The sequence below is a fragment of the Antechinus flavipes genome, chromosome 1 (genome assembly GCF_016432865.1).
Source record: "Antechinus flavipes isolate AdamAnt ecotype Samford, QLD, Australia chromosome 1, AdamAnt_v2, whole genome shotgun sequence".
NCBI classification, from domain to species: Eukaryota; Metazoa; Chordata; class Mammalia; order Dasyuromorphia; family Dasyuridae; genus Antechinus; species Antechinus flavipes.
In genome coordinates this window covers 429,544,589-429,572,433 of record NC_067398.1, presented here as the reverse complement: position 1 = coordinate 429,572,433, position 27,845 = coordinate 429,544,589, and the positions used below count along the sequence as shown (strand labels likewise).

The following is a 27,845-nucleotide window of genomic DNA, read 5'->3' as shown; positions in this document are numbered from 1 at the left end:
TTTTCTTCTCCCATGGATAATGGCAAATAGGGGTTAAGTGACTCATGTGTCAGAGGCTGGACTTGAACACAGTACTTCCTGACTAGGCTCAGCGCTCTATGGACTGAGGTACCTTGCTACCCCTATCTGTATCTCTAGTTATTTCATCTGTATTTATATTTGTATATCTAGGACAAATGCTGCAGATGGAAAATGAACTGAGTTTAGAATTGAATAGGAAAGAGTGGGAGGGCTTAAATGGGAAAAAATTGTGCAATGCTTTTTGTGATGCCAAACTTCTTTCTTTTTTTTTTTTTTTGAGAAAGGAGTTGTTTTTTTGGGTTTTTTTACAATAGCTTTTTATTTTTCAAAATACATGCAAAGATATTCTCAACATTCATCCTTGCAAAACCTTATGTTCCAAATTTTTCTCCCTTCCTCCCTCCCTCTTGTCCCCCCTAGACAACAAGTAATCCCATATAAATTAAACAAGTACAGTTCTTTTAAACATATTTTCATATTTATCATGCTGATGCCAAACTTCTTACTGAAATAAGTGTTTTTCCCCCTAAACCCATATTCTTATGGTGATATTGTATGGTTGAGAGAGATAAGATATAAGATCTCTGAAGATTTGACACTGTAGATCACCCAAAGGGCAAGGAAAGTGATATATTGTGACCATAGACTGCAACACATTACAAAAAGTAATTGTGCATGAGAAGCAACAGAAAAGATATTGTACAAAGATGTTGTAGTTGATCACATATGGAAGGAGAGAGATGATAACTGTACCATCTATATATTCTTTTAGTATCCATGTGATATCAGAAGTCTGGAGAAATGCTTCTGGTATATTGTATGGAACACCTTCAGAGTACTTGTAGAAGGACATAGAAATGAAATGCAAAGATTAGGAAAATGTGGATGGCTTGCACTCCCTATTGGAGAGAGCATTCATATTGATGACCTCAACACTCCACATAATATAGAGCTAAGTTTAAGATCAAATTTTTTGAAACTTACATTTTAATATGGGCGATAATCTAGTTATGGGCAAAGCTCAAGTTAATCAATGGACATCTGGATAAGGAAAGAAGGAAGGAAGGAAGGAAGGAAGGAAGGAAGGAAGGAAGGAAGGAAGGAAGGAAGGAAGGAAGGAAGGAAGGAAGGAAGGAAGGGAAGGAAGGAAGGAAGGGAAGGAAGGAAGGAAGGAAGGAAGGAAGGAAGGAAGAAGGGGGAAGGAGGGAAGGAAGGAAAAAAGGAAGGAAGGGAGGGAGGAAAAGAGGGGGGGAAGGAAGGAAGGAAAATACTTCAGGGAAATCATTGACTTTAGTCTTTCATGACAGAGGATCTTCTTTTTTTCCTTCACATGTCTCACTTCCAAAGAGAAAAGTATAACTTATATCTTGCTAGCAAAGACAGCCTTCTATAAGAATTCTGATTCCAAACCCTCCATTACTATACTTAGTGCCCTTTCTATTGTACCATGCTTGGTGACTATTAAATGTAGTCCTAAATGAAAGGAAACAAAGCAAAACAAAACTTAAAAAAAAAAAAAAAAAGGAAGTGGGATTTGATTCTTCTAGGATTGAAGTGAGACTGACTTCCTTGTAGGGAATCTGTTCTCATATATTTGGAAAAGGGCATCTGGAGATCTCTTATCAGAGCCATCTTGGCCTGAGAAACCATTTGGTTGGAAGGTCACAGCATGTTCCCAATACTGTTTGGAAACATACCCTGGCACTGACATGAGTCATTTAGAATGGGAAGGCTTGGAGGGTCATGGACAAGGTCCAAGTGAGTTTCTGAGACCTGACCTACAGATTTCCAGCAAAGTTGTTTTGGGATAGCAGCATCTGCAAGTGAATTAAAGTTCTGCTCCTTCTGCCTCCCGTTTGTGTGCGTCTGTGTGCGTCTGTGTGTCTGTGTGCGTCTGTGTGTACAGTGTGTATATATGGTAAGAGACAAACTAGATAGCTCTCTCTGTCTGTCTCTCTCTCTGTCTTTCTCTCTCTCTTTCTCTGTCTCTCTGTCTGTCTCTCTCTCTCCTTTCTCTCTCTCTCTCTTTCTCTGTCTCTCCTCTGTCTCTCTTTCTCTGTCTTTCCCTCTCTCCCCTTCTTTTTCTCCTTCCCCCCTCCTCTTTCTTGTCTCTGTCTCTCTTCTTCCTCTCTCTCTCTGTCTGTCTCTGTCTTTCTGTTTCTCTCTTTCTCTGTCTCTCTCTACACACACACACACACACACACACACACACACACACACACACACACACACTCTTATACTACCACCTTTCAAGATGTAAGGGTTTTTTAAACTAGAATGGTGATTTCATTGGACTCCCAGAGAAGAAGCCCCCATTGTTTATACAGATCTGTGCCCGCTCTCATTCAAAATCTTTTCATAGAGGCAGTTGGGAAGTATAGAAGGCTGGAGTCTAGAAGGCCAGAATTCAAATTCAGCCTCAAATACTTACCTGCTATGTGGTCTTAAATCACTTAACTTCTGATTACTTCAGTCTCCTCAACTATAAAATGAGGGATATTAATAGCACCTAATTCCAAGAGCTGTTGAGAGGATTAAATGAGGTAATATTTTTAGATTAGCACAAACGTGCTTAGTACAGTGTCTGGCACACAGTAGTTGCTATAGAAATGCTTTTTCCCTTCCCACCCTTCCCGTCTTACAATGTTGCCTGAGAGCATTTAGAGGTTAAGTGACTCACAAATCTCTTTAATTAATGTATATCAGAAGTGGGATTTGAACTTGCCTCTTTCTTTAAGGCTGGCTCTTTCTAATTCCCATTTTACAGATGAGAATATTATGATTTGTCTTCATTGTTTCACAAAATTCCAGAGATCTGAGTTAATATGCCCAGACCTTTGTAGGTTAATCTAGTACATTTCAGACCATCAGTGGTCCTTCCATGCTTCTATAAAATTTTATATTACCTCTTTTCTCCAACCCATTTGCTTCTATTACTTTTGCTCAATGTCAATAAAAGAAAAAAAAATTTTTTTTAATTCCAGGCATTCTCATCCATAGGAAGCTATGACAAAATTTTAATTTAAAAACAGCTTGAGAATAATCAATATGGGCATAAGAAGATTAGCTGCAAAGCCTACACACAACACAGCTCTTTCATACATCTGAATTGTCCCCTAGGAGAAACAGTGTAGAATGCTGGGGTTACCTGCTCTAAGCTTGAAACTTTCAGTGAGTGAAGTGCATTCCATTATGTTTATGGTATGCATTGGGGGCTTAGGAATGAGTCACACATTTAAATCAGTTATTTTTAACATACTGAAAGGATAGTAGGAGGAACATTTTATTTTTTTTACAATATCATAAATTATGAAGCAAATAAAAGAAATTTCTTTGTATGCATGATTTATTTCTGGCTTATACAACAGTTCTCAGTAAATAGAAAAGGTCTTAAGAACTCCGAAATGGAAATTTGGTAACAGTGTTCCTAGTAAGTTTTTAGAAGCAAATTCCCTAACAAATGAGTTCAGGATAGAAATCAACATCTGGAAATATAAAGGTCTGGGAAAATCACTTGTTAGTTGCTAATTCAGTTTTCCTTCAATGAATATAATGATAATTAGAAGAAAATGAGCTAGATAAAATTAAATGATAATTATTGGAATATGCAGAATGAAAAGAAAAAAGACTCTAAAAATGCCTTTTAAAAATGTAATTGTAGTTTAGTTTCTATGCCACTCATTTCCTTTCTTCCTCACTCTTCTATCCTTCCCCCACCAAAAAAGTACTAAGCAATGGGACTAACTCAATTGAGAAAGGGAAGAAAAGAATAAAGGTGTCTTTCTTTTGAATAGAATCAATAGAGCACTGTATTTCTGTTAGGGGATGAAATGAAATTGCTAATGAAGAAAAATCTAGGAAAAAACCACTTCATTTTTATGTTCCTTATATTCAGTGCTTAAGAAAAGGCATTCTTCCAGTTAACAGTAATCACTCCCAAAATTCAGAAAATTCAAGGCAACTGTAGAAATGCATCCAACCAAATTGTTTCGAACTCAGTTATTACTCTCAATCCCCACCCCATATTTATATGAGGCCTTCAACTCTTCAAAATGTATTTATAAACATATTATTTCAGATCCTCAAAACTCTATGAAGGTTTCATTTTATAGATGAGAAAGTGGGATTTGAACTTGACTCTTTAAGGCCATTTTATAGATGAGAAAACTGGGACAGACCAACTTGCCCAATGTCCCAAAGCATGTAAGAGATTAGCCTCCAGGTTTCCTGGTTTGTAAGTACTCCATCTTTCTTCCTATGATACTGTACTGCTGACATTAGTTCATAAGGGGTGGCTGGTATGCCCAATCAATACTTTGCTCAGTTGCGATTTGAGTAATAACTCTTAGGGAAGGCTTCATTTTAGGGTTAATTTCCCATAGAAATTAGAATCAGAAAAAACATAGGAGGGGATCACTTATTCCTGATTCCTATAGATGAGGAATCTGAAGCCTAAAAAGCTAAATAATTTGGCTAAATCAGATGAATAATGGATAGCAAAACAAGAATTTGAATCCAGGTATTTGGACTCTAAACTTAGGGCTCTTTTTACCACACCATACTGTGTTTTGATATTAGTAAAGAGAGAAGTTTGGTATAATTTATATCACTTTAGAGGTAGAGAAAGAGGAAATAAATCCAGGAATGAACAGGATTCTGCAACCTGGAGGGAAAATAAAACTAAGGAGAGTCCACTTCATGATTATGTGATTATAGGTTATTTTTAATTATTTGTTTATTTTATGATGACCTTATGGATCATGTTGTTCAATTCCCTTATTTTGCAAATTAAAAAAAAGTAAGGTCCAGAGGGTTTCAAACTTAAATCTATAACCTCACCCCTTCCTGTAAAGGGCTGAAACTCTTGAGTTGATGTTCAAGCATTTAAGTCTAATTACCAATTGGACAATACTCTATAAACATATGCTTGGAAAATGGCTCTTCCCACTATCCTGTGCTGGCTCGATAATTGGTGTATACAGAGAATTGTAGGAGGGACTAGGGGGTGGAGTAAGACTAGCCAGGGTCACTTTGGCGGTAGACGAGGAAGAAGGAAGGTCGTGGAGATTCTGCTTCCATCCAATTCAATCCTATCTCTAAAGACCAAGAATAAACACTAAGGACTTTTGCTTATCCTGATTCCAGCTGATTCTAAGGTATCTAGGGTATTAATGCGGTCATCACACCTTCTAACTGTGAAAAATGTCAGCAATGAAAACCATTAAAATTTGTAAAGAATATCATAGATGCATATATGGAAGAGCTCTAAGAGGCCATCTAGTTCAGAAGTGTCAAACACCTGCAATCCAAATTAAAATATAATTGGGAAATAATTTTGGAAAATGAATAAAATAAATAAAATAACATGAAATATAAAAACAAAAAAAAATAAAATAAATGAAAATCCAGTATAGCATAGATCATGTTAATATGTGGCTAAGTCAAAATGTGGCCAGAAAGGACCTACTTTCTAATTGAATTAGACACCATTGATATAGTCCAACTCTCATTTTACAGAGGAAGAAATTATTTTCTCTATGTTGTGCTTCTTAATTAGGTTTTTCCATCTTGGCCATTCTTCAATTCCCAGTTATGTAGGCATTCTCAGTCTTTGGATGCCATATAGGTGGATTTCAAAAATACCTTCCATGACAATTTGCCCAAGATTTAACATGATCCAGTAGGAATCATTCTTTTGTAAAGTCAACAGGGATGATAACATAAATGAGCTAATTTGTGTTGGAGGAGGTAGCTGAGGATTTATCTTTCTGGGAAAACTGGAATATCAGAAGTTAGTTACAAATCAGTGTTTAAAGCTGTTTAAAGCTGTCAATCTAGGCTTGAAGAAGATAGAAGCTTTTGATCAGAGGATTTCAGGGGGAAAGAGACCATCTAGTCAGAATTGTACTTTAGAGAGGAAGAAGCTGAGGCACTGAGAAGTACCTGGGATTTATGGATTCACATCCAGTGCTTTTCTCAATATTGGCAGAATTGGGAAAAATAGAAAAATAGTTCACCGCTAGTTTCATGACAAGATTCACTGTGTTTATCCTGGTATTCTGGACCTAAGTTTCTTTTCATCATTTCTTGATACTGTCTTTCTTAGGGGCTGGGTTATCATCCATCTTCTGAGACACTTTCAGAAACCGAGATCTCAGCAAAGGCTCCATGAATAACAAATGCTACAAAAATAGTCTCAGAGATGTCCTTAGTGGATAGGAAAGAAATAATCAACTTTCTGCTTTTTAAGAGAAAGCTTCCCAGTCCTGTTCAGCCCAATGTCTGACCTCACCAGTAGGTGGTGCTGTGACAAAAGCAATCCAGGGGACACACCTGTAACCCAGGACTTTGAGCCTTGTCCTGAGGTACCATTCAAAACAACCAGCCAGTCTGCAAGCTTGGAGATGGAGACTGGGTTTTGAGAGATACTGGTTTTGGACTACAGGATTGTGGACAGATTTAATGACAGGGATCTTGGTACAGGAAGGAGGATGATAGGTCATGCTTTCTAAGATATATCCTCACCCCCAAAACAGTCACACCCACAAACACAAAAGATTTCAAAGGGAAAAAAGGGACAGCTCACAAGAAATCATAGAGTTCTGATTTGATCTAGAAGATAGTCATTTGTGACTGTTTTGTATCACTTTATATATGCCATCTTCCATAAAATATCTCTTCATGTTGTATCTTCCTAACTATATTGAAAGTCTCTTTCTGTCCCCTCCCATTTTTTTTCAACCCAGCATTTTGTGAATTGGAAGCACTCTCTGCTTCAAGACACTGCACAACTTTTACCTTCATTTCTGCAAGCCAAGGGCTACATGGAAGAAACTTTTATATCAGTGTCCTAATTAGAAATTGGGGGCTAATACAGTCTACAAACCTCTTCCTAAATGTACTGCCATTTTTCATCCACATCTTTATGACTGGTAAAATATCATCTACCTTTTGCTCCTGAAATTCCTGATCCAGACCCTGTGGGAGACAGAAATCTCTTTTCAATGCTAACTCTTGGCATTCATCCTCATCCACCTTGCCCTGTCCCTATTCTTCCTTTACATAATGCCCTTCATAGCTCCTACTTTGTTGTGAAATTTCCCTTCATGCTCAATCTTTCCCTTCCATACTCCTAAATTGAATCAATAATTGAAATTTGGTTTCTCCCAAAGGTATCTCATTCCCTACAACTCTCTCCAATATTGGCTACTGTTACTTTTATGCACACTTCCATCCCCATTGTTTTGAAAGTTTCCCTTGATTACCATCTAGCTAAAGCTACAAGCTACATTCTTTTATCCAGATAAGAGATCCTTGTTGCTGTCATCTATTAACTTTCCTTTTTAATGGGTTCAACATTTGCTATTTCATTCTCCATTTGTAACATTTAGCTTTTTTATTGGTGATTTTGATTTTTTTTTAATGATGACTTAAAGTTTTCTAACTAATAAGCTTCAGCTTCCATGATGACAGTCCCCGTTTCACCTCAGCCATCCACAGGGGTGGGCTTTCCTTAGACTTCATCTTCAATCATTAACTGTTCCCTTGGAGGAAGATCTTAATCTCTAAGATTCCTTACTTCCTGAGTGCTTTCTGCCCCACTTCTGTAGCTACTTCACTGCTCTTAAACTTGTATTTTGTATTCCTTGAAATTTTAGTACCTTAAGGTTGGTCCAGTTTATCACTTCTGTCCTCTCTTGAACTGTAGTCTAGAAAAACTCTCTCCAATTAATCAGCTCATTAAGTACATTCTTGACTCTTTTGTCACCTTGCCTGCTATTTAAATCCTAGCACACCACTCTGTTACTGCATTATCAATCTTCTCAGTTGCTAAAATAAAAAAAAAAAGTCAAAGAACTGTGCATATAGGATTACAAACTAGTTATCTAGTCTCAAATGGTCCCTCAGCACGTGAGCACAATTTAATAAAATTACTTTATTTATCCTAGTTCTTTGATTAATTACTCCCCATAGCACCCCATAGCATCTATTCCAAATCTTCATTCTCTACCATTTGGCTCTAATAATGTTCTGGTCTCCTACTTTACTAAAACTGAAACCATCATCTGTCATGACCTCTAACAGCTCCCCTTTTCCACACTCCCCAAACCCTTTTGCTACAGTTTCAGATGACATGGACTTTCTTGCCAAGGCTAACCTTACCATCTGTGTTCTTCATCTCATTCCATGCTATCTTCTTCTTTAGGAATTTACACACTCAAACTCTTTCTAAGTTCTATGAATGTACTTCCCAGATGCTCTCCTAGAAAACTTCTCTGGTTTCTATCTCTTCAAGTTATTGCCTAACATTCCCCCCTCATTCCCGCCCCCCCCCCCCACATACACACATAAAGCTTTCACTGCTAAACTCCTGAAAAGTTCACCCTATATTCTTTCATTTCCTCACCACTAGTTCATTTCTTAGCCATTTTTAATGGTATAGAACATACCATTCTACTGAAACTGTTGTCAAAGGTTATCAATATTCTGATAGATAAATTTCACGGCCCTTTCAGAATCTCTACCCCATCCAGCCTGATCTTTCGCTAGTATCCCACCCTGGTGACTAACTTCACCCCTCTGTTCTTCCTTGAGTTCAGTGACTTTTTTTTCTACTTCTCTCCTTCCATTGCCCCTCCTCTTCCATCTGCTAAGAATCAAGGCTCTGTTCTTAGGCTCTCTTTGCTATGCAAACTTCCCTGGTGATATCATCTGTCCCACTTGTACTTATCTAGTCCTGTCCTCTGCATGGAACTGTAGCTGCACAGATACTTGCATGTCCTGTTAACACACTCCACAGATGTCTGACAGTGAATTTCACATATTCCCTATTTCCATCTTCTTAGTCATCCATATTGGAAACCTCAGAACCATCTTGACTCTTTTTCCCTACCACATCCTATATATATAATCAATTGCCACCTCTACAAAAATCTCACTTTCTACCTCCCTAGCATGGCCTTTATTGCTTTTCTCCTTGGGCTATGGCTCCCAACTAGTCTCTTTCCTTCTTGTTTATATAATCCAATGTAGGCAGATATCAGAATAGACTTCCTAAAGAGACCCCTCTGATTATATTATTCCTCCCAAACCTCACTGGCTATTTCCTCTAGTATATTCTTTTTCATAGTTATTTTATATCATGCACTCTATGTTCTGGACAAATTGGGTCAGATATTCCTCAGATCAGACTTTACCTTTCCAAATTCAGTGCACCTGTTTGAACTCTTTCCCATGACTAGAACACTTCATTCTCACCTGTGTCATTTAGAATTCTCTCCTTTGAAGGCTCTGCTCATATGCCATTGCCTCCCTAAAGTCTTCTCTGATAGTCCCCAGCTGAAAGTGTTATGCCCTTCCTCCCAACAGCCTTAGGACTCTTGGCTTACTTTCTCCTTTGGCTCTAAATATTCTATACCTGAGTACAGGTTTTCTGTAAACTGAAATGTAAGCTCCTAGCGCACAGGGGCTGTCATTTTAACTTAGTATTTCTAGTACCTACAACAGTGCTTTGCATGTAGAAGACAGTATACATTCAATTAAATTTATTTTAATTATTATTTATTAAGTTATATTTAATTATAAATATTTATATAATATATATTTGTTGATATTACATATAATATCAATAAAATTAATTATAAATAGATATGAAATGATTAGATAACTCCTAGCAAGCTTCCCTATGGAACCAACCACAGAAATATCAATAGAAGTCACATTAACTCTTCTTGTGCCCATTATAGGGAATGGGAAGGGGTATAGACTGTTTCTAGAGAGGATGGGTTACTTCAGGCTTTATGAATCACCAGCAAAGACCCCGGTGTCTTGCTTTTGCCACACAACCATTATCTTTTCCCTTGTAGTCCAAGAAGAAACATTCTCATTCTGTGATCCTCACACTGGGCCTAGTTCTGGACTATCCTTTAGAGTCAACTGAAATAGGCTCTAGAACAACACTTTGGCCTACAGTAAAATCAAACATTAATAAGTCTCTACCATGTGCACTCTGGAATCCATGATGGCAAAGACCCTTGCATCCCCTGGCCCAGAATAAACACTGGTGTTTGGACTTAGAGGAAGTGTAACGTGAACGTATAAGTCATTTTGGTTTTTTAAAACTCTCATAGGGAGCCCTATAAGACTTGACTTAGGATTTAGATATACCAAAAAAAAAAAAAATCAGAGCTCTTCAGTAGAATGAAAAACGAGTCTCACTTACCTGATCTGGATCTGATTACCTAAAATTAAACTGGAATACCTTCAACATATAGGAAGAGAAGCCTTTGATGTGAATCTAACTCAGGTACTTCAGAATCACAGAATGTTAGAGTTAAGAAAATACTTAAGTTCGTCTAGTCCAACTATGTCATTTTATAGATAAGAAAATTAAGATTTGGGGAAGTTATATGACTTGTCTAAGGTCAAAACTAGTTAATGGCAGAGGTGGCTCCTTCCTTTCTCTAAGAAATGTTTGCTGTTAAAAGTAGACTGCTCCAAAACATCCTCAAGTCCCCATGGTTCTCCTTTATTTTCCTTATGGAACTCAGTCTTACCTGAGCAGAACCCTTTCTCTAGCCTTAGTGGTCCCAAAGGGTCCCTATCTTTCCTTCTGCTTCTCAGATGTATGAATACCTTTACTCAAGAGCTCCAAAGCAATCAACACAATTGGGTTACCTGCATGAGGATAGAAAACCCAAGTGAATCGCTCACAGATTGATAAATGTTGCCTTCCCACAATAACTGTGGTATAACTATATTATTCATGGCAACAAGTCATGGAGTATCTTTTGCATAGGAATATCTGTCTTTCTGCATATGGAAGGACAGACTAATAATATCTTTTTCAACTTGATGGGTCCAAAATGGTGGTGGTTAAGTTTGAAAGAGAGACACAATTGTACAAATAAGGTGGGCAACTCAGTTGAGATTGTGAAGTTTCTCCCTGGTCTATAATGGTTTCTGTCAAAATCTCCTTTCTATGTTGGATAAAGACAGTCTGAATTCAAGGCCATAAGTGGAAAACAGAATAATAAATATAATCCTCAAGCTTCCAGAACAAGGAGAACTGCTGCAACTTCCACTCCTCTTCAATTCCTACTTAGACTAGAGTTATAAGACCAGACACAGAAACCAACAGGAATTTGGGGAAATTTGACTTTCCTTTTCAATTCAGGATATGATATTTGAAAAAATAATCACAAAAGATTAATATTCACCAACACAGAGGTCATTTGACAAACCACAAACATCTCCAGTGTGTCCCAATCCTCTCCAAGCCTGTACTGGATGGTATAGTTTTTAAAACACTCCTGATTGTTCAGACAAAAGGAGATGGGCCCATTACTTGTAAATTTTATATTTATTATAACAAAAATTATGACATGTTCATTTGTGCATTCTGCTTTAATATAACTCTTGGTATGTAAATGATCTAAATGAGCTTCTATACAATCATGCTGGTTGTGGCAGCAATAAGGAACACAAATAAAAAATGTCTGGAAAAGTAAGTATTTAAGGGAAGGAAAAGGAGAAGGAGAAAAATGAGAGGCTCACTGGACACAGATTGTTGTTCAGTGGTCTAAGAACCCACCTTATTTGTAGAGATAGCTGGTCTGGCCACTTAGGCTCACCACAAAATGAGCATGAACTGAAATCCTTGGAAGGCCAGGTATAAATAAGGTGGGGTTGGGAGGGGATAAGGAGAGAACACAAAGTCAGTTGTTCAGGCTGTGTCCTTATGCTGAAACTACAAAACATTTTAAGCATCACTATACAACACTGAGCTATTTACAGTAATAATTTCCCAATCAACTGTTCTCTCAGAGAAAATTAGTGAATCTCAGTGACTTCAGTCACCTGACAGAGTAAAGCAACTCCTAGGAGTTAGTCTCCATATTCTACAAATGTCTATCATTTTCAAGACCCCCCCCCCAAAAAAAAAAAAAAAAAAAAAGAAAAAAGCCTTTTTTTCCCCCAAAGAAATACAGTATTACAATATTACTGAATCATTGAGTACTGGCAACTTGCCCTGTCTTCCAAACAAACAAAACAAACAACAACAACAAAAAGCCATTTTTAAAAAATATTACATCATCATTATCTGTTTCTCTGCAATATATTAAACCTTTTGTTCTTTGTCTTTACACTTCTGATATGTTAGGGGAGGGGAAAGGGGGAAAGGGAAGAGTTAACCAGTTAAAATCATATTGGTAAAGTATTATTAGAAGAAAAGTGGTGATTATTAAAAAATAACAAAGAAGAGAACCTACAGATTAGCTGCAAAGGCAAATGAGGGACTTATGGAGAGTGGAAGGGAGGAAAAAGTGGAGTAAAACCCCTGGTTTAATGTGAGCCTGGGAGACTCTTGCAATTCAGTCTTTTCTGGTTAGTTTATTATTATTTTTTAAACAGTACTTGCACTGGGTCATAGTGGTGTATCATAATAGTCTGGCAGTTGGTCCATCTGATACTGCCTCTGTTGCTGCTGCTGCTGCTGCTGCTGCTGCTGCTCCTGATGATGTTTCATGATTTCTTTGACTTCCTCTTCTAGCTCAGGTGGGATGATAAACTGGTCATCGGGATCAGGCTGAGCCGGAGCTGCAAAGTAGCCCCCCATTTTCCGGAGAGGAGCGTCGGCAGCCACCTCGATCATGTTGTGGCTCCTCTCCTGGGGGGCCACAGAGCCGTTGCCTCTCCTGCGCCCGATGGTCCCGGTGGCAGAGAAGTCGGGTTTCCTGGGCAGCCCCGCCTCGTCCTCATTGGCACTGATGACAATGCCCTCGTCGCTGGCCTCGGCGGGCACCTGCGGCAGGAGCTGCTGCTGCTTCTCCCTCTCCTTGGCCTGGCCACAGTGAATGTCCACCTCCACCTCCACCCTGCTGCCATTGGTGAAGACCCCCTCGATGGGTTCTTCATCATCACTGTCCAGGCCATTGTCGGAGAAGGCACTGGAGAAGGTGGCGCTGGAGAGCTGTCTCTGGAAAGAGCCCGACAGACAGACGGGGTGGAGCATGCAACGCTGCTCGCTGGGGTAGGCCGGGCTGCTCTCACTCAGGGTTCCCGGGGGGGGCTCATCCGAGGCCGTGGAGCCCACCTCGCTGCTCATCTCCGAGGTAGAGATCTCGCTGCTGATCTCAGAAGCCATGCCACTGCTGGAGGAAGGCACCCCCAGCCCGTCGGAGGGCCGGTCTTTGATCACCACATTGACCGAGGGAGGAAAGATGCCTGGGCTCGGAGGGGGGGGCCCGCTTCCGGTGAGCTCACAGCAGCAGAAGCTGTCCTCGGTGACATTGAGCTGAACCACGACAGCGCTGATGCTGTCGTTACAGCCGTAACTCTGGGCCAGCGTGCACAGCTTCTTGGCCGCGGCTAAGGCGTCGGGCACGTTCCGCACGGCCTCCACCGCCTCCTCGATGGACAGGCTGTCCCACAGCCCCTTGCTGCCCAAGATGAAGAACTCGTCCTGTGGGGTCAGTGTCACTGACTGCACATGAGGACGGGGAATCACGCTGGGGTGCAGGAAAGTGTAGCCCAAGATCCGTGTAGATTCAGTTACCCCGTTCACCTTGCCATCCTAGAGGAGAGAGAGACAGGGAACAGAGAGTGAAAAGTCAGCCTCCTGCCTATGTGGGAACAGTCATTTGTGCTTTTGGTGTCACCCCCACCACAGGAAAGGGAACACTGCAAAGCTGACCCACAGTAGGGTGGTCAGGAAAGAGAGGGAAGAACTTGGGGTGGTTGAAATCATTTTCTGGAGACCAATTGTCCTGAACACCCAAGGACTGAACATTGACAATTCAAAAGGAGAATGAAGCTAATGCATAAAAGCATGCATGCTGAAAGAGGATGAACTTCTTGTAGAGTCATTACCTTCCACTGCAACCTACATATGATTCTATGAGAGAAAATTCTCCCAAAAGTAAGGCACTATTCTTCCCTCCAAACTTTCAGCTTACAAATGTGAAAACAGAGAGTGCCAATTTGTATCCCCATAAGCTGGAAGTCTTTCAGGGCTAAGACTAACAAGGGAAGCTCCTGGAAGGGTGGGGAAAGGTTTAAGGTAAAAGATGAGATTTTTATTGAATTTCTCCTGACAGTGTTTCAGGTCTTGAGGACACACATCAACACTGAAAAAAATGCCTGTACTGAAAAAATGTATCTTTAATGTTACAAGTAAAAAAGTGTTTTACAATCTCAAGAAAGTAATTCAGATTGAGATCTTTCCCTTTGCAACTCTCAATCCAGATCAGTCTCCATCTGTCTTGTTTGTTTCATGAATATATACTCTGTTGGATGAGTTTATAATATGTGTCTAATCAGATGCAGGTTGAACACAGATATGAACATGCATGTTGAACATAGGCAGCATAGGAATTCTATATCCATTTTGTCTTGGCAATGGAAATGGATTTCTTCTAAGGAGGCTTTATTTTATCTTGAGGCTTGACATAATCAATCATAATGTTAACTGAAAACAGGATCAATTAAGAATTTCACTCAGGGATTGTCCCTTCTTGACATGGACTCTGTGAATATTTTTGGCAAGCATCTATCCCTGTCTCACTTTTTATGCCTACTTGCTCTCTCCTGATATTCTCTCATCAAAAGTGTCCTCAATTTATGTATAGAAGACATGCATAAATACTTTGTATAGATGGAAAGTAGGCAGAGGGATCATTGCTACTGATGTTTTCTGGGTCACTTTTTCTAGTATAAAAAAGGCTTGAGATTTTTACCTTTGGTAAACAAAAGTACCTTCTTAACGTACTTTTATCAGTCCTACAATACCTCCATAACTATCACCTCCATCAAAGATGTGTTTGTCTCATTCACTACTTTCATCATTTTTGTATCCTTTTCTACTTCTATATAAGCACTTCAGGGACTTAGGGCCCAGATGTGGTGGCTCTACTATATTTGATAAGAGAAAAATTTGCTGTAATAATTTTTGCAAGTATGTTCCAGTTTCCTTCTATTTGTAGTTCTTTTTCTGTTTTCACCTTGAATGTACTTGGGATGACTTTGCGAAATTAGGTATCTTGCCTGGTTTGCTTTAGACTGATTTTATCTTTTCCTGCTTTTATCTAGTGTGATGAGACTAACATCTACTAATATTTTTCCTTAAGAAAAGACAAAGCTGTCCCCAGGAGTTGATTGGCCCTTGCTTCCCTGACACTGGTTTCTGACACTTAGAAACATTAAAAGTTCCTCCTACAAGGAACCTCTCAAACTTGGTAAGTGCCTGAGTTAATCTGCCCAGCTGACCTAATAGATACATTTCTATGAGGAGATAAAAGGAGAGACTCCATCCACTAAAGCTGAAGATAAATCTCACCATATCCTAGTTGGAAATCCTTCCTCTCTTAGGGTTGAGTAAACCTCTTTATGTTAATCATTTGATTACTTTATGATTACCTCATAGTTGGTGTTCAGTCATTTTTCAGTCATGTTTGGCTCTCTGTGACCTCATTTGCAGTTTTCTTGGCAAAGATAATGGAGTAATTTGCCTTTTACTTCTCCAGCTTATTTTACAAATAAGGAATTAAGGCAAATTAAGTTATGTGACCTACCCAGGCTCATAGTTAATAAATGCCTGAGGCAAATTTGAACTCAAATCTTCTTGACTCCAAGCCTGGCACTCTATCCACTGTACTACCTAGCTTCATTCCAAAATTGCACCTAACAGGATATTTGGTATTGGACCTACCCTTATCAGCTCATAATTGTCTCATCTTTTTTGTAAGATTTTATATTTTATATCATAAATTGGTGTTGCCACTGGCAGCCAAATTTCTCCATCTTGCTATTAAGTCAAATATTTGCTGACTTGGGGGGAATCTTTTGGTTTGTTGGTGTCCTTAATGTAGCAATTAATTTACAATGCTTTAACTCCTGGATAGAATTATCATACTTGGCATTAATGTTATTTCGGTTGTTTATTTTCCATTTTTATTGATAGTTGCTTGTTTAATTAATTTGGGATTAAATTCTTTTAACTATACACCATATCCTTTTCTCCTAGTTAGTCTTTTTTTTTTGTTTGTTTGTTTGTTTAATAAATTGTTTTCTACTGCAAGACAGTTGACTCAAAGATAACTACCACTTCTATAAGAAATCTTTTCCCATTTATTTAAAAAATATAATTAATTTCATTCTCTGTGCTATTATTTGATGCTTTCCATTTCTAACACCTATCAATTCTTATTTTTTTCTTTGAAAGTGTTTTTGTAACACTTATGTATAATCTACAACTCTTTGGTCTTTCATTTTCATCTTCCAAATTATATGAATTCCTCCCTCCTTTTTTCTAGAATTCTTTCCATCTTCATCATTCTTTCCTTTTCATCAAAGTCACCAAGTATCAGAGTTTCATCATGGAATTTCTCTACAGCATCATCCTTAACAACTCATATTGGTAAATAAATGACAACCATTTTTATGGTAGTCTTTTCTAAAAAAAAAAAAAATCTTTTCACTATAACTTAGTTCATTAAATATTTACCAATTACAAATAAATTTTTAACATTGATTTTTAAAATCTGAGTTCCAAATTTTCTTTCTGTTCCACCCCACAGCTACAATTATATATGTGAAATCATACAAAACATATATCTTTATTGGCCATGTTAAAAAAAAAAAAAAAAACCAAACAAACAAATCAAAAAAAAAAAAAGTTTAAAAAGTGTGCTTTAATATGTATTCAGAATTCATCAGTTCCCTCTTTGGAGATGGACATAATTTTTTATCGTGGGTCCTCTGGAACTGTGTTGATTGGAGCAGCTAAGTCTTTCACAGCATATCATCCTTACAGTATTATTTTTAATTGTGCACACTGCTCTCCTAATTATGCTCATTTCATTTTGTGTGAGTTCATATAAGTTTTCCCTGTTTTTTTTTTCCTGAAATCATCTTGCTTGTTATTTTTTATAGCACAATACTATTCTATCACAATCATATTCTACAACTTCTTCAGCTACTCCTCAATTGATGGACATTCTCCTATTTCCAATTTTTTTGTAATCACAAAGAGAGCTGCTATAAATATTTCTGTACAAATAGGTCCTTTCCCATTTTCTTTCATCCTTATGGGATACAGACCTAGTAGTGATATGGCTGGGTCAAAGGGTGTGCAGTTTTATAGTCCTTTGGGTATAGTTACAATTTGTTCTCTGGAATGAGTGGACTGGTTCACAACTCCACAAACCTATTATTGTTCCACTTTTTCCACATCCCCTCCAGCATTTTCCTTTTTCTATCATATTAGTCAATCTAGTAGGTATGAAGTGGCATGTCAAGAGTTGTTTTAATTTGCATTTCTATAATCACTAATGATTTAGAATTTGTTTTCATGTGACTACTGATAGCTTTGAATTCTTCTGACAACTGCCTGTTTATATCCTTTGACTGTTTATCAACAGGGGGATTACTTTTATTTCTATAAAATTGACTTGCTTCTCTAAATATTTGAAGAATAAGGCCTTTATTGGAGACATTTTCTATAAACTCCTTCTGTTCCCAGTTTCCTGTTTTCCTTCTAATTTTGGCTGTCTTAGTTTTGTTTGTGCAAAAATCTTTTAATTTTATATAATCAAAATAATTCATTTTACTTCCTGTGATCTTCTCTATCTCTTCTTTGATCATTAATTCTTCTCTTCTCCATAGATCTGGCAGGTACATTTTCCCACAATTTCCAAATTAAGTTATGTTTTTACTTTTATGTCTACATCATTTATCCATTTTATCCTTATCTTGGAATATAGTATGAAATGTTGGCTTATGCCTAATTCCTTCCAAACTGCTTTACAGTTTCATGGTGATCTTTTCTACAACTGCTTTTGTTAGTATTGCAATACATATTCAAATATATTAATGATAACATTTCTTGTATCTGTGGAGCACAAAATAAACATTTTGCCAACTACTTTTTTTGCCTTTGAAAACCTTCCATCTTCCAATTTTAAAGAATGTCAAGATAAACTTGATTCAGTTTGTCCAGTAATATGCTCACTCACTGATCAGTGGACAACAATCCTATATTTAGAGTACCAAGCCAAATTAAAGTTTGTTAGTGGTCTAAAAATTGTGATTCTTGGCACTCTGTTCTACTTTCCCACCATCCTGCTACCATCACTGCAGAACAAGCTGAAGGGCCACTTTTCCCTTTAGGTTCCCAAGTTCCCATGGCCAAAAAAAGTTCCGTCATCAGTTAGCCTGCCTTCTACTTCATCTAATGATTTTAACTATTTTCTTTTGTGTGATCCACTGATTGCGGAATTTCATCTTCATTTATAAACTTTGACAACATATAGACACAATACAGAAAAAATATAATGATTTTATAAAAGGAGTTATATAATAGGCATATATAAAACTGTCAGGCTTTACTTTAAAACAGGATAACACTGTATTAAAAAAAAAAAAAGTTTATAGGAGGGAAAGCTAAGTGGCATAGTGGATAGAGGACCAGCCCTGATGTCAGGAGGATCTAAGTTCAAGGCCTCAGGCACTTAATACTTCCTAGCTGTGTGATCCTGGGCAAGTCACTTAACCCCAACTGCCGGAGGGGAGAGGGAAGGGCATTATAGGTTAAAAAGAAAAAGATTGCAAACAAAATTTTAATCCTTTATTAATTCTGTAAAAGTGTTGTTTCCTCTAATATCACACATTTCCCTCCTTCCTATCCTGATTTCTCTTAAAGGGTACAAATTAAGAGCAAACCTTCTTTGGTACCGAAAGGGGACTACCAACCAACTTCATTTGGTTTTCTACTCATATTAAATAAAGGAACAAAAATAGAAATGGGATCAAGGAGAAAGGAATTCTTTTAAAGAATCAAAAAAGAATTTCTTTAGAGTTTTTAAAGCAAGAAAAGTTCAACTTCAAAGTCATCTCTGGTACTATTTGCTTAAACTCTTGTTATCAGCAGCTTAATATCACAAAATCACTTATAATATCCATCTTTCTGTTTTCATCACAGAAAGCATAAAAAATTATCCTTATACTGGAACTTGAAAACAATATAATACAGAGTGGAATTTAGAAAACAGTTCTGTCATGAGTTCAGCTAAAGTATTTTAACTAATGATATAATTAAAAAAGCAAATGTTTCAAATCTTTCATACCTATGCTGGAGACCCAAGAAAATAATTACATCGAAGCTTCAGCATAATTTTATGAACAGGCAAGAAAAACCATTTAGGGCTGAAAAATCTCCTCAGGCTAAGGTATGACCTCATTAATTAGGCCTGAAGCAAAGAAATAGTAAACAATTAAGAGCTTAGATATAACTGGTGGCATTACTATCTAGATTTTTCTAAGTTACCAGTTTCTCTTTATGTCACTGAAAAAGATAATAATGAGAACTGTTTGTGCAAAATACCGTGTTTCATTTTGTCTTAATAATAAGTACAACATAAACAAGCATTTAAAATAAATATTTGAAAGCTTACGAAGAACTTTACAAATATTATTTGATCCTTACAACAACCCTGTTGTTAGTTTCACTTTACAAATGAGGAAATTGAGACAAAACAAAACTTAAATGACTTGTCCAGAGTCACACAGCTACTAAGTGTTTGACAGAATTTGAATTTAGGCCTTTCTGATTCCCAATCCAATGTTCCATCTACCTATTATCAAGCTGCTTCTTAACAACTCTATGAGATAGATGCCATCATTATCCCCATTTTACAAATCAAGATCAAGGACTTATTAACGCCCTAAAAACATCTCTGAGCCATTCTGAAAATAATCTGATAAATGCCACTTGGGTTCAGAATTTTGACTTTAATCCAGAGTTTCAAGTCATGCTATCCCAAATGAAAGATATGGCTAAATGTTGGCAGGGCAGGTCTTTGGCAAAGAGGAGTGAGTCTTAGGTATCTCTCCTCTCTTGCTTCACAGGGGTACCATGTACTCACCTCAGTGATAATGGCTTTATGCTGTTTGATTCTCTTCAATTCCTCTTCACAGCTCATGATGTAAGATTTTGACAGAGGCAAAGGTTTCCCATTCCGGCACAGAACTGTTTGGCATTTTCCCACATTAGCAGAGGTCAAGGTGAAATATCCTCCTGGGTCCATAGGATCATGCTTTATATGACACAGGACAGCAGAGCCTCCAAGTTTTTGCCCAGCAGTTCCAAGTTTCCTAGAATTTGAGGGAGAGAAAGACAAAATAACACTCATTTGTTTCATTCATTTCAGTGGAGAGGCCACACAATTGAGTACAAGGTTGAAGGCAAAAAAAGTCTGGCAGAATTCATTAGAATACAATTCAGGTTCTTTTCATCAAAACATGGCTGTTAAACTTTACGGAGGAAGAAAGACAGTATGGAATTTGACACATTACACACTTATTTATACAAAAAGGAATCTCAACACAACTGGTGGGAAGGGTCACTTTACCTTTAACAGCCATGGGAATCAACTGGAATAAAGGAGTCCCTGTGCTTCTACACACAGTTGGCTACATAAATAATACACTTTTCAGTCACCACATTTTCAAGACAACTACTAACTTGTTATTTTGGTCTCCATTCTCTGGATCTAAGATTGGTAAACTGAAGAGCCAACTACTAAAGTTATTATAAGCATATAAATAGATAAATATGTAAATATTTACACTTTAAAATCCACTCATTTTTTTTCTGTCTTTCAAACTGTGTGTGTTAGTTATCTGCCTTATAGACCTGGGCAATCCACTTTTCTGCCATGCACAAAGGAGCTTTTGTAGACTGGCATTGCTTATTCTAGGACTTCTGTTTTAACCTTTTATTAGTAGTTACTAATCCACAGGCTCATTAAGACACCAGCTGCATCTGCAACTTCTGACAGGCATCTCAGGACTAGAGTAAGCGCCATTAGCTAAGTTATTCCTTATTATATTATTTGTGTTCATATTATCCCTTTATGGGCAACAGAAACACTATCAGTTTATAAATGAAGATTGTAAGATTAAATCATTTGCCTAGGCTTAATTTGTGGGAGAGTTAGGAATGAAATTCAAGGCTTTCAAAGTCATTTTATGCACTAGAATCCTGTGGCTAAAAACTTGTAAATTCGAGCCTCCTCCCCCCTCTTTCACTAAGACCAATTAATACACCTTCCATGAAAAAACTTTCTACCAATGACACTAGCATTATGTCTATGATTTACCTCCTTACCCATTGCCCTATCATGTATCCCTTCTCAAGATTTCAAATACTATTACGTGGCATGTTCCATTAAGAAATGAGAAAAAATGAGGGACAAATGGGAGAGGAAACAAGTCTGGATTTCTTTCTTTCTTTCTTTTTTTTAAATAACTTTTTATTGATAGAACGCATGCCAGGGTAATTTTTTTACAGCATTATCCCTTGCATTCACTTCTGTTCCAATTTTTCCCCTCCCTCCACTCCTTTCCCCAGATGGCAAGCAGTCCTTTACATGTTGAATGGGTTACAGTATATCCTAGATACAATATATGTGTGCAGAACCAAACAGTTTTCTTGTTGCACAGGGAGAATTGAATTCAGAAGGTATAAATAACCTGGGAAGAAAAACAAAAATGCTTGGAGCATATTTTCATATGTCTATAAATAGTTTCAATTTCTTTGTCTGAGAATTGTCTGTTCATATCCTTTGACCATTTATCAATTGGAGAATGGTTTGATTTCTTATAGATTAGAGTCAATTCTCTATATATTTTGGAAATGAGGCCTTTATCAGAACCTTTGATTGTAAAAATGTTTTCCCAGTTCATTGTTTCCCTTCTAATCTTATCTGCATTTGTTTTGTTTGTACAAAAACTTTTCAATTTGATACAATCAGAATTTTCTATTTTGTGGTCAATAGTGACCTCTAGTTCTTCTTTGGTCCTAAATTCCTCCCTCTTCCACAGGTCTGCGAGGTAAACTATCCTATGCTCTTCCAATTTATTTATAATCTCATTCTTTATACCTAGGTCATGAATCCATTTTGATCTTATCTTGGTGTACAGTGTTAAGTGTGGGTCAGTGTCTAGTTTCTGCCATACTGATTTCCAATTTTCCCAGCAATTTTTGTCAAATAATGCATTCTTATCCCAGAAACTGGTGTCTTTGGGTTTGTCAAACACTATATTATTAAAGTTATTGGCTGTTTTGTCCTTTGAACCTAACCTATTCCATTCATCAACTAGTCTATTTCTTAGCCAATACCAGATGGTTTTAGTAACTGCTGCTTTATAATTTTAGATCTGGTACAGCTAGACCACCTTCATTTGATTTTTTTTTTCATTAATTCCCTTGAAATTCTTGACCTTTTGTTTTTCCATATGAACTTTGTTGTTATTTTTTCTAATTCATCAAAGTAGTTTTTTGGGAGTCTGATTGGTATAGCGCAAAATAAGCAGATTAATTTAGGTAGTATTGTCATCTTTATTATATTTGCTCGCCCAATCCAAGAGCATTTAATATTTTTCCAGTTGGTTAGATCAGACTTAATTTGTGTGGAAAGTGTTTTGTAGTTTTGCTCATAAAGTTTCTGATTTTCCCTTGGGAGATAGATTCCTAAATATTTTATACAATCAGTAGTTACTTTAAATGGAATTTCTTTTTGTAACTCCAACTGTTGGGTTTTGTTAGTGATATATAAGAATGCTGATGACTTAGGTGGGTTTATTTTATATCCTGCAACTTTGCTGAAGGTGTAGATTGTTTCTAATAACTTTTTGGTAGAATCTCTGGGGTTCTCTAAGTACACCATCATATCATCAGCAAAGAATGATAATTTGGTTTCCTCATCGCCTATTCTTATTCCTTTAATCTCTTTCTCAACTCTTATTGCCAAAGCTAGCATTTCTAATACAATATTAAATAGTAACAGTGATAGTGGGCAACCTTGTTTTACTCCTGATCTTATTGGGAAGGGGTGCAGTTTGTCCCCGTTACATATGATGCTTACTGCTGGTTTTAAATAGATGCTACTGATTATTTTAAGGAAAAGTCCATTTATTCCTATACTCTCAAGAGTTTTTAATAGGAATGGATGTTGGATCTTATCAAATGACAAGTCTGGATTTCAAGTCCTAGAGATCTAGATAGCCTATGGTTACTACTCTCTAGATAAGGTTCACAGACCCAGCCAGAGTAAGTAGGGCTCTAGCCTACCCTTCAAGAAAATAAAGCTTTTGCTTCTCATCAGAAGGATGAAGTGAAGGGATGAGAATGGTGAAAAGCATCAGGACAGCAAACTGAAGGAACCATAATCTCTGGTGGGGAGAGGCCCTTCGAATCCTTTCTTTTATGTGTTGGTACCCCCAAAAAAAAAAAAATATATATATATATATACACACACACACACATATATATAAATATATAATCAGAGAAAAGCTTCCCTCCCCAAGAATAATGGAGCTTTCTCATGATTCATAGCTACTTAAGGGTAACACTGCTTTTTTGCTTGCTTCAAAGATAGGAGGCTACCACTGGGGGGGGGAAAATATGGTAGGTATGTATCTTAGTAGTTGTGCTTCACACTCCAGTGGTCAATGGTCAATAGGAGGTTATACAACCAGAATCTGGAAAATGCAGGGAATGGGGGAATAACACATCCCACCACCTTAGTTCCAAAGAGGCCTTTATAAAGCCCCTACAAATCAGTCCCCAGGGAATCTGATTCTATCTATGAGCAACTCAGTAGGTACTTTCCTATCCTGATTAGGATGTGGTACCAACTTTTTGGGGTAAAGCCTTCAGGGAGAGGGCTAGGGGGTAGGAGAGAAGATTAAGAAGAGCTTCATTGTTCCTGTGGGTTTTTTTTTTTTTTTTAACATGAGTATGTCTTTTACTTTCCTTTCTTTCTTTCTTTTTTTTTTTTTTTCTTTTTTGCTGAGGCAATTGGAGTTAAGTGACTTGCCATGGGTCACACAGCTAGAAGTGTTAAATGTCTGAGGCCAGATTTGAACTCAGGTTCTCCTGACTTCATGGCTGGTGCTCTATCCACTGCTCCACCCAGCTGCCCTGCCTTTTCCTTTTCTCCTGGCCCCATCTTGCAAGTATGAGCAGTATAGAATTTACTCATAAATACAATCCTTTTACAACCCATCTAAGGCATCAAAGTGACAAAGGAATGATCAAATATTTGAATGGGAAATCCCTTGTTCTCAAATTAGAAGTTATTTTTCTTACCATAATGACCTTGTATCTTGCCGGGCTCTAGAGAGAGTTTGTAAGTATCTACAACTGCTTCTTTTAGGATAGAGCATCTGTGAACTAAAAAAACTGTGTGTGTGTGTGTATCTGTATGCATACACATGCATATACACATATACACACACAGCCCTCCCTGGTATATAGTTTTTCTTGACAAAATGTTGGGAAGATCAGAGTTTGTCTCTCCCACCCTGCCTTCTGTTTTAATTGGACAGTCAGATGTTCCTGGTGCATGCTAGTGGGAATAGTATTTCATACCTCCCAAAGCACAGCCAATAGTATGCCTACATAGGGTTAACCACATTTGCTTCTGGGAATGATCTAACAGGCCATTAGGAACTCTATTTCCTCCTGTTAACAAAAATGAAACTGGTCCTAGAAGAAACATAATCCTTTGGTCTAAAATATTACTGTCTCAACTTTGAAAATATATGAACACAAGTTGCATCATCCCTCAATAGTGGATTGAGTTTCATAAAATGGACACTATAGAACAGAAACATTAATTCTTTAAATACAGATCCCAACTCAGGAAGGTATAGAGGAGCTCCAAAATGTTCTATCATTTCTGCAGTTTCATGTTCACTCTATAGCAAGGCTGGAGACTGTAAGTACCCAGGGCTTAGTTTCAGATAGACTCAAGTCCCCAAGGATATTATTCACTTAACTACAGAATGAGTGCATTGAAAGGGTAATAAACCTAAAATTAAGTTGGAAATTTTAAAGGCACAGGTTGAATAGCCTTATGTAAGGTTCTCTGAGAGTGAATACATGCCCTAACATTAATGTATACATCAAAGTAATGCAAATATATCCCCCCCGCCTTTTTTTTTGCTAGACAAACACAAAAGTAGAAGATGACTTCCTAAAGAAACCACATTAGAACATTCCCATTAGAATGTAAGGTCTTTGAGGGCAGTAATTGCTTCACTTCCTTTTGTCTTTGTATGCTTCCACAAACTATCCAGCATACAGCTAATGTTGAATAAATCCTCGTGGATTAATGACTGGTTAAGTTATGGCTATCACAGACTGCTGGAAAAGCTCTGAGATTCACCTTTGCATGACAATGAAAGTGTTGACCATATACTCCTCTTCATTTTTTGTTTTCTGTAATTCCTCTGCCAGAATGTCACTCATTGTGCACTGCAGAAGATATGGCACTTCTACATTGCGGTCTCCATCAAAGACTCCATACAGAGCCTCCCGATTGTCACAGAAATTATTTGCTGACAGAGCTGCAACACATAACCTAAAAAGTGAGAAAAAAGGGTTAGAGAAGGACCAAATATTAAGGGTTAATTCTTGATAAATATAATAATATCATAAGCATAATAATAATATGATTAATATTGTAACATCATAAATATAATCATAAAGATGAATAATCTTTCTTTCCCCACACTCATTCCTTTTTTCTTCTTCTCTTTTCCCTCTCTAGCACTGGATAATGAGTCAAAGCATGGTTAAATTTATTTTCCACTACTGTCAGGAGTGAGATGTCTATAGCCAGGTCTGCATCTAACAAGCACTTGGCACATGTTTTCTATGAAAACCATGGTGGTTCAGATGACATTAGAGATTATGCAGTCATCTGTTGCCTCATTCACTGAGATTCTATGTATAAGAAACAAACTTAATGACCTTAAATCAGTTTAGAATTAGTATCTAACTGGTTTCAACAATTCTATCTTATGCCAGAACCATTGTACTAGGGAGGAGTAATCAGAATATTTTATCCTTTGATTTACAGACACTATCTCCCCCTTTCTCCTTTCTCTCCTGATTTTTGTACTCTTAAAAGTGGAAACCAGAAAGAAGGATGCTGTAAGAAGGTACACATATATGGAGTTCTGGTCTGTTCCTACCATTAGTAACTTCATTTATCTTTGAGCAGATCTTTCCTTAATTTTAATTATTTATTAGTTAAGCTGAATCTTTGTGAAGCACCCTAACAAGTCCTGCATCTCTACACTTGACATGTACCTGAGACCTCCTTTATGTGTTTCTTCCTTTTTTTTTTCAAAATGTAAGCTCCCTAAAAACAAGGATTATCTGTACCTTCCATTCTTTAATATAGGTATAATAAGCACCTAATATTGCTTTTTCATTCATCTGAAAAGCAGTACTTCATCCAAAGTTATACTGCACTCAGTGGGAAAGTTGAAGAGCTCCTAAAATGTCTTTTTTCATTTAATGTCTCTTTTTGTGGGGCAGGGAATAGGGAGGTGAGTCAGAGTAGAAACAACTCCAAGTGCAACAATATAATCTGGAGAAATACTTTTTAAGGAAAAGTTTCTATCTAGTAGTCCAAGCTCTTTTTTTTTATTCAAACAAGCGACAATTCTAAAAAATAAGAATCTTGTCTACTAAATATGTTAATTGTTCTACTACAATGAAATTAAATGTAAAGTACACAGAAATTATGCAACAGCTATACTTCAAGTGGAAAGTGGGTAAACTTTCCCAGATTCACCTGTGTCTCCATTGTCAACAAGATGGAAAACAAAACAGTAGGTGGGACACAGTCTTTAGCTACTGAAGATATAACACCATCACATTGAACCCTCACCCTGAGGGAGAACAAGAGAAGGTTCAGTTGAGTGGCTTCTGCTTACTGTACCAAGGAAAAGCAGTTGGCATGATAGGAATGATTCAAAGAGCCTCTGTTTAATCCACCAGTTTTCTTTACTGAGAGTATTCAAACTGGGGGATAAAAAAGTGATTCTTACTTTCTTCTTGAGGGTTTTAAAACTTTTTCTTTATTATATAATAATAAATCTACTAATAATATTTTTTCATTCCATATTCCCCAAAAATATCAAAGGTCAGAAATTAACAAAACAACAAAAGTCATGTCACAGGGATCATTGCTGGTACTCTAAAGGAAATTAATACCCTGACCCAAAAAAGGGAAAACTGATTAAAAAAAAAAAAAGTAAAAACATCAGAAATTAAGATGGGCAGAGATCCATTTAGAAACACAAGATACACTATAAGAAACAGGTATTGAGAATTGCCAATGGCCAATTTAAATGGGAAGTAAAAACAACAAAACAGCCTCACAAAACTATTGACTGATCAACAATGTAGGGGACTTTGGGACAATCAAGACCACTCTTCTTTTAGTAGTCTACATGCTTTGCTTGGTAGGCAGGGGCTTTTCAAAGAAACAGAAATGCTTTTCTAACACTTGGGTCTTCTCTAAACACTGGCGATTTACAGAGACATAATATGTCAGTTACAGCATTTCCTTGTAAGTTCTCTAACAAGAAAAAGGGAATGAAGTGCTTCCAGTAAAGGCTTAGCTTATTGTTCAAATATAAGTCATGGGCCCTGTCTTACTCTGGAGAGAAAAATATCCTCCATTTAATTCTGTATGAAAAAAGCAAGCACTGTGTTCTTCTTTCTCACTTGGACTCTGAGAAGAAAGCAGGAGTTGTTCCAAAGTTATCCACTTACTTATTCTTTACACCTGAGGCTTCAGTGTAGCCATGGCTCCATACAGCTGGGGCTCCTGAAGCATCCCCAGCTGAAGGCTGGTCAATCTTAAAACATCGGATATTACTGTGATAGGAAAGGGAAAAAGAAATTACTAAAATGCCAAGTGAAAAGCATCAGCTTTACTTTATTAGCTCAAACTCTCAAG

General features: G+C 37.3%; 1 protein-coding gene across 1 annotated transcript in view; it reads right to left on the bottom strand.

Annotated features, from left to right (window-relative positions):
• Window positions 1-11,364: 11,364 nt before the first annotated feature.
• The window catches only part of PHLPP1 (PH domain and leucine rich repeat protein phosphatase 1), a 296,309-nt gene continuing 279,828 nt past the window's right edge, over window positions 11,365-27,845 (bottom strand). The window contains exons 14-17 of the mRNA XM_051969911.1: window positions 27,659-27,763; window positions 25,254-25,448; window positions 19,944-20,172; window positions 11,365-13,597 (exon numbers count right to left, since the gene is read on the bottom strand). Of these exons, the coding sequence (XP_051825871.1) occupies window positions 12,449-13,597; window positions 19,944-20,172; window positions 25,254-25,448; window positions 27,659-27,763 (1,678 nt within the window). The 3' untranslated portion in view covers window positions 11,365-12,448. The remainder of the gene's footprint in view (window positions 13,598-19,943; window positions 20,173-25,253; window positions 25,449-27,658; window positions 27,764-27,845) is intronic.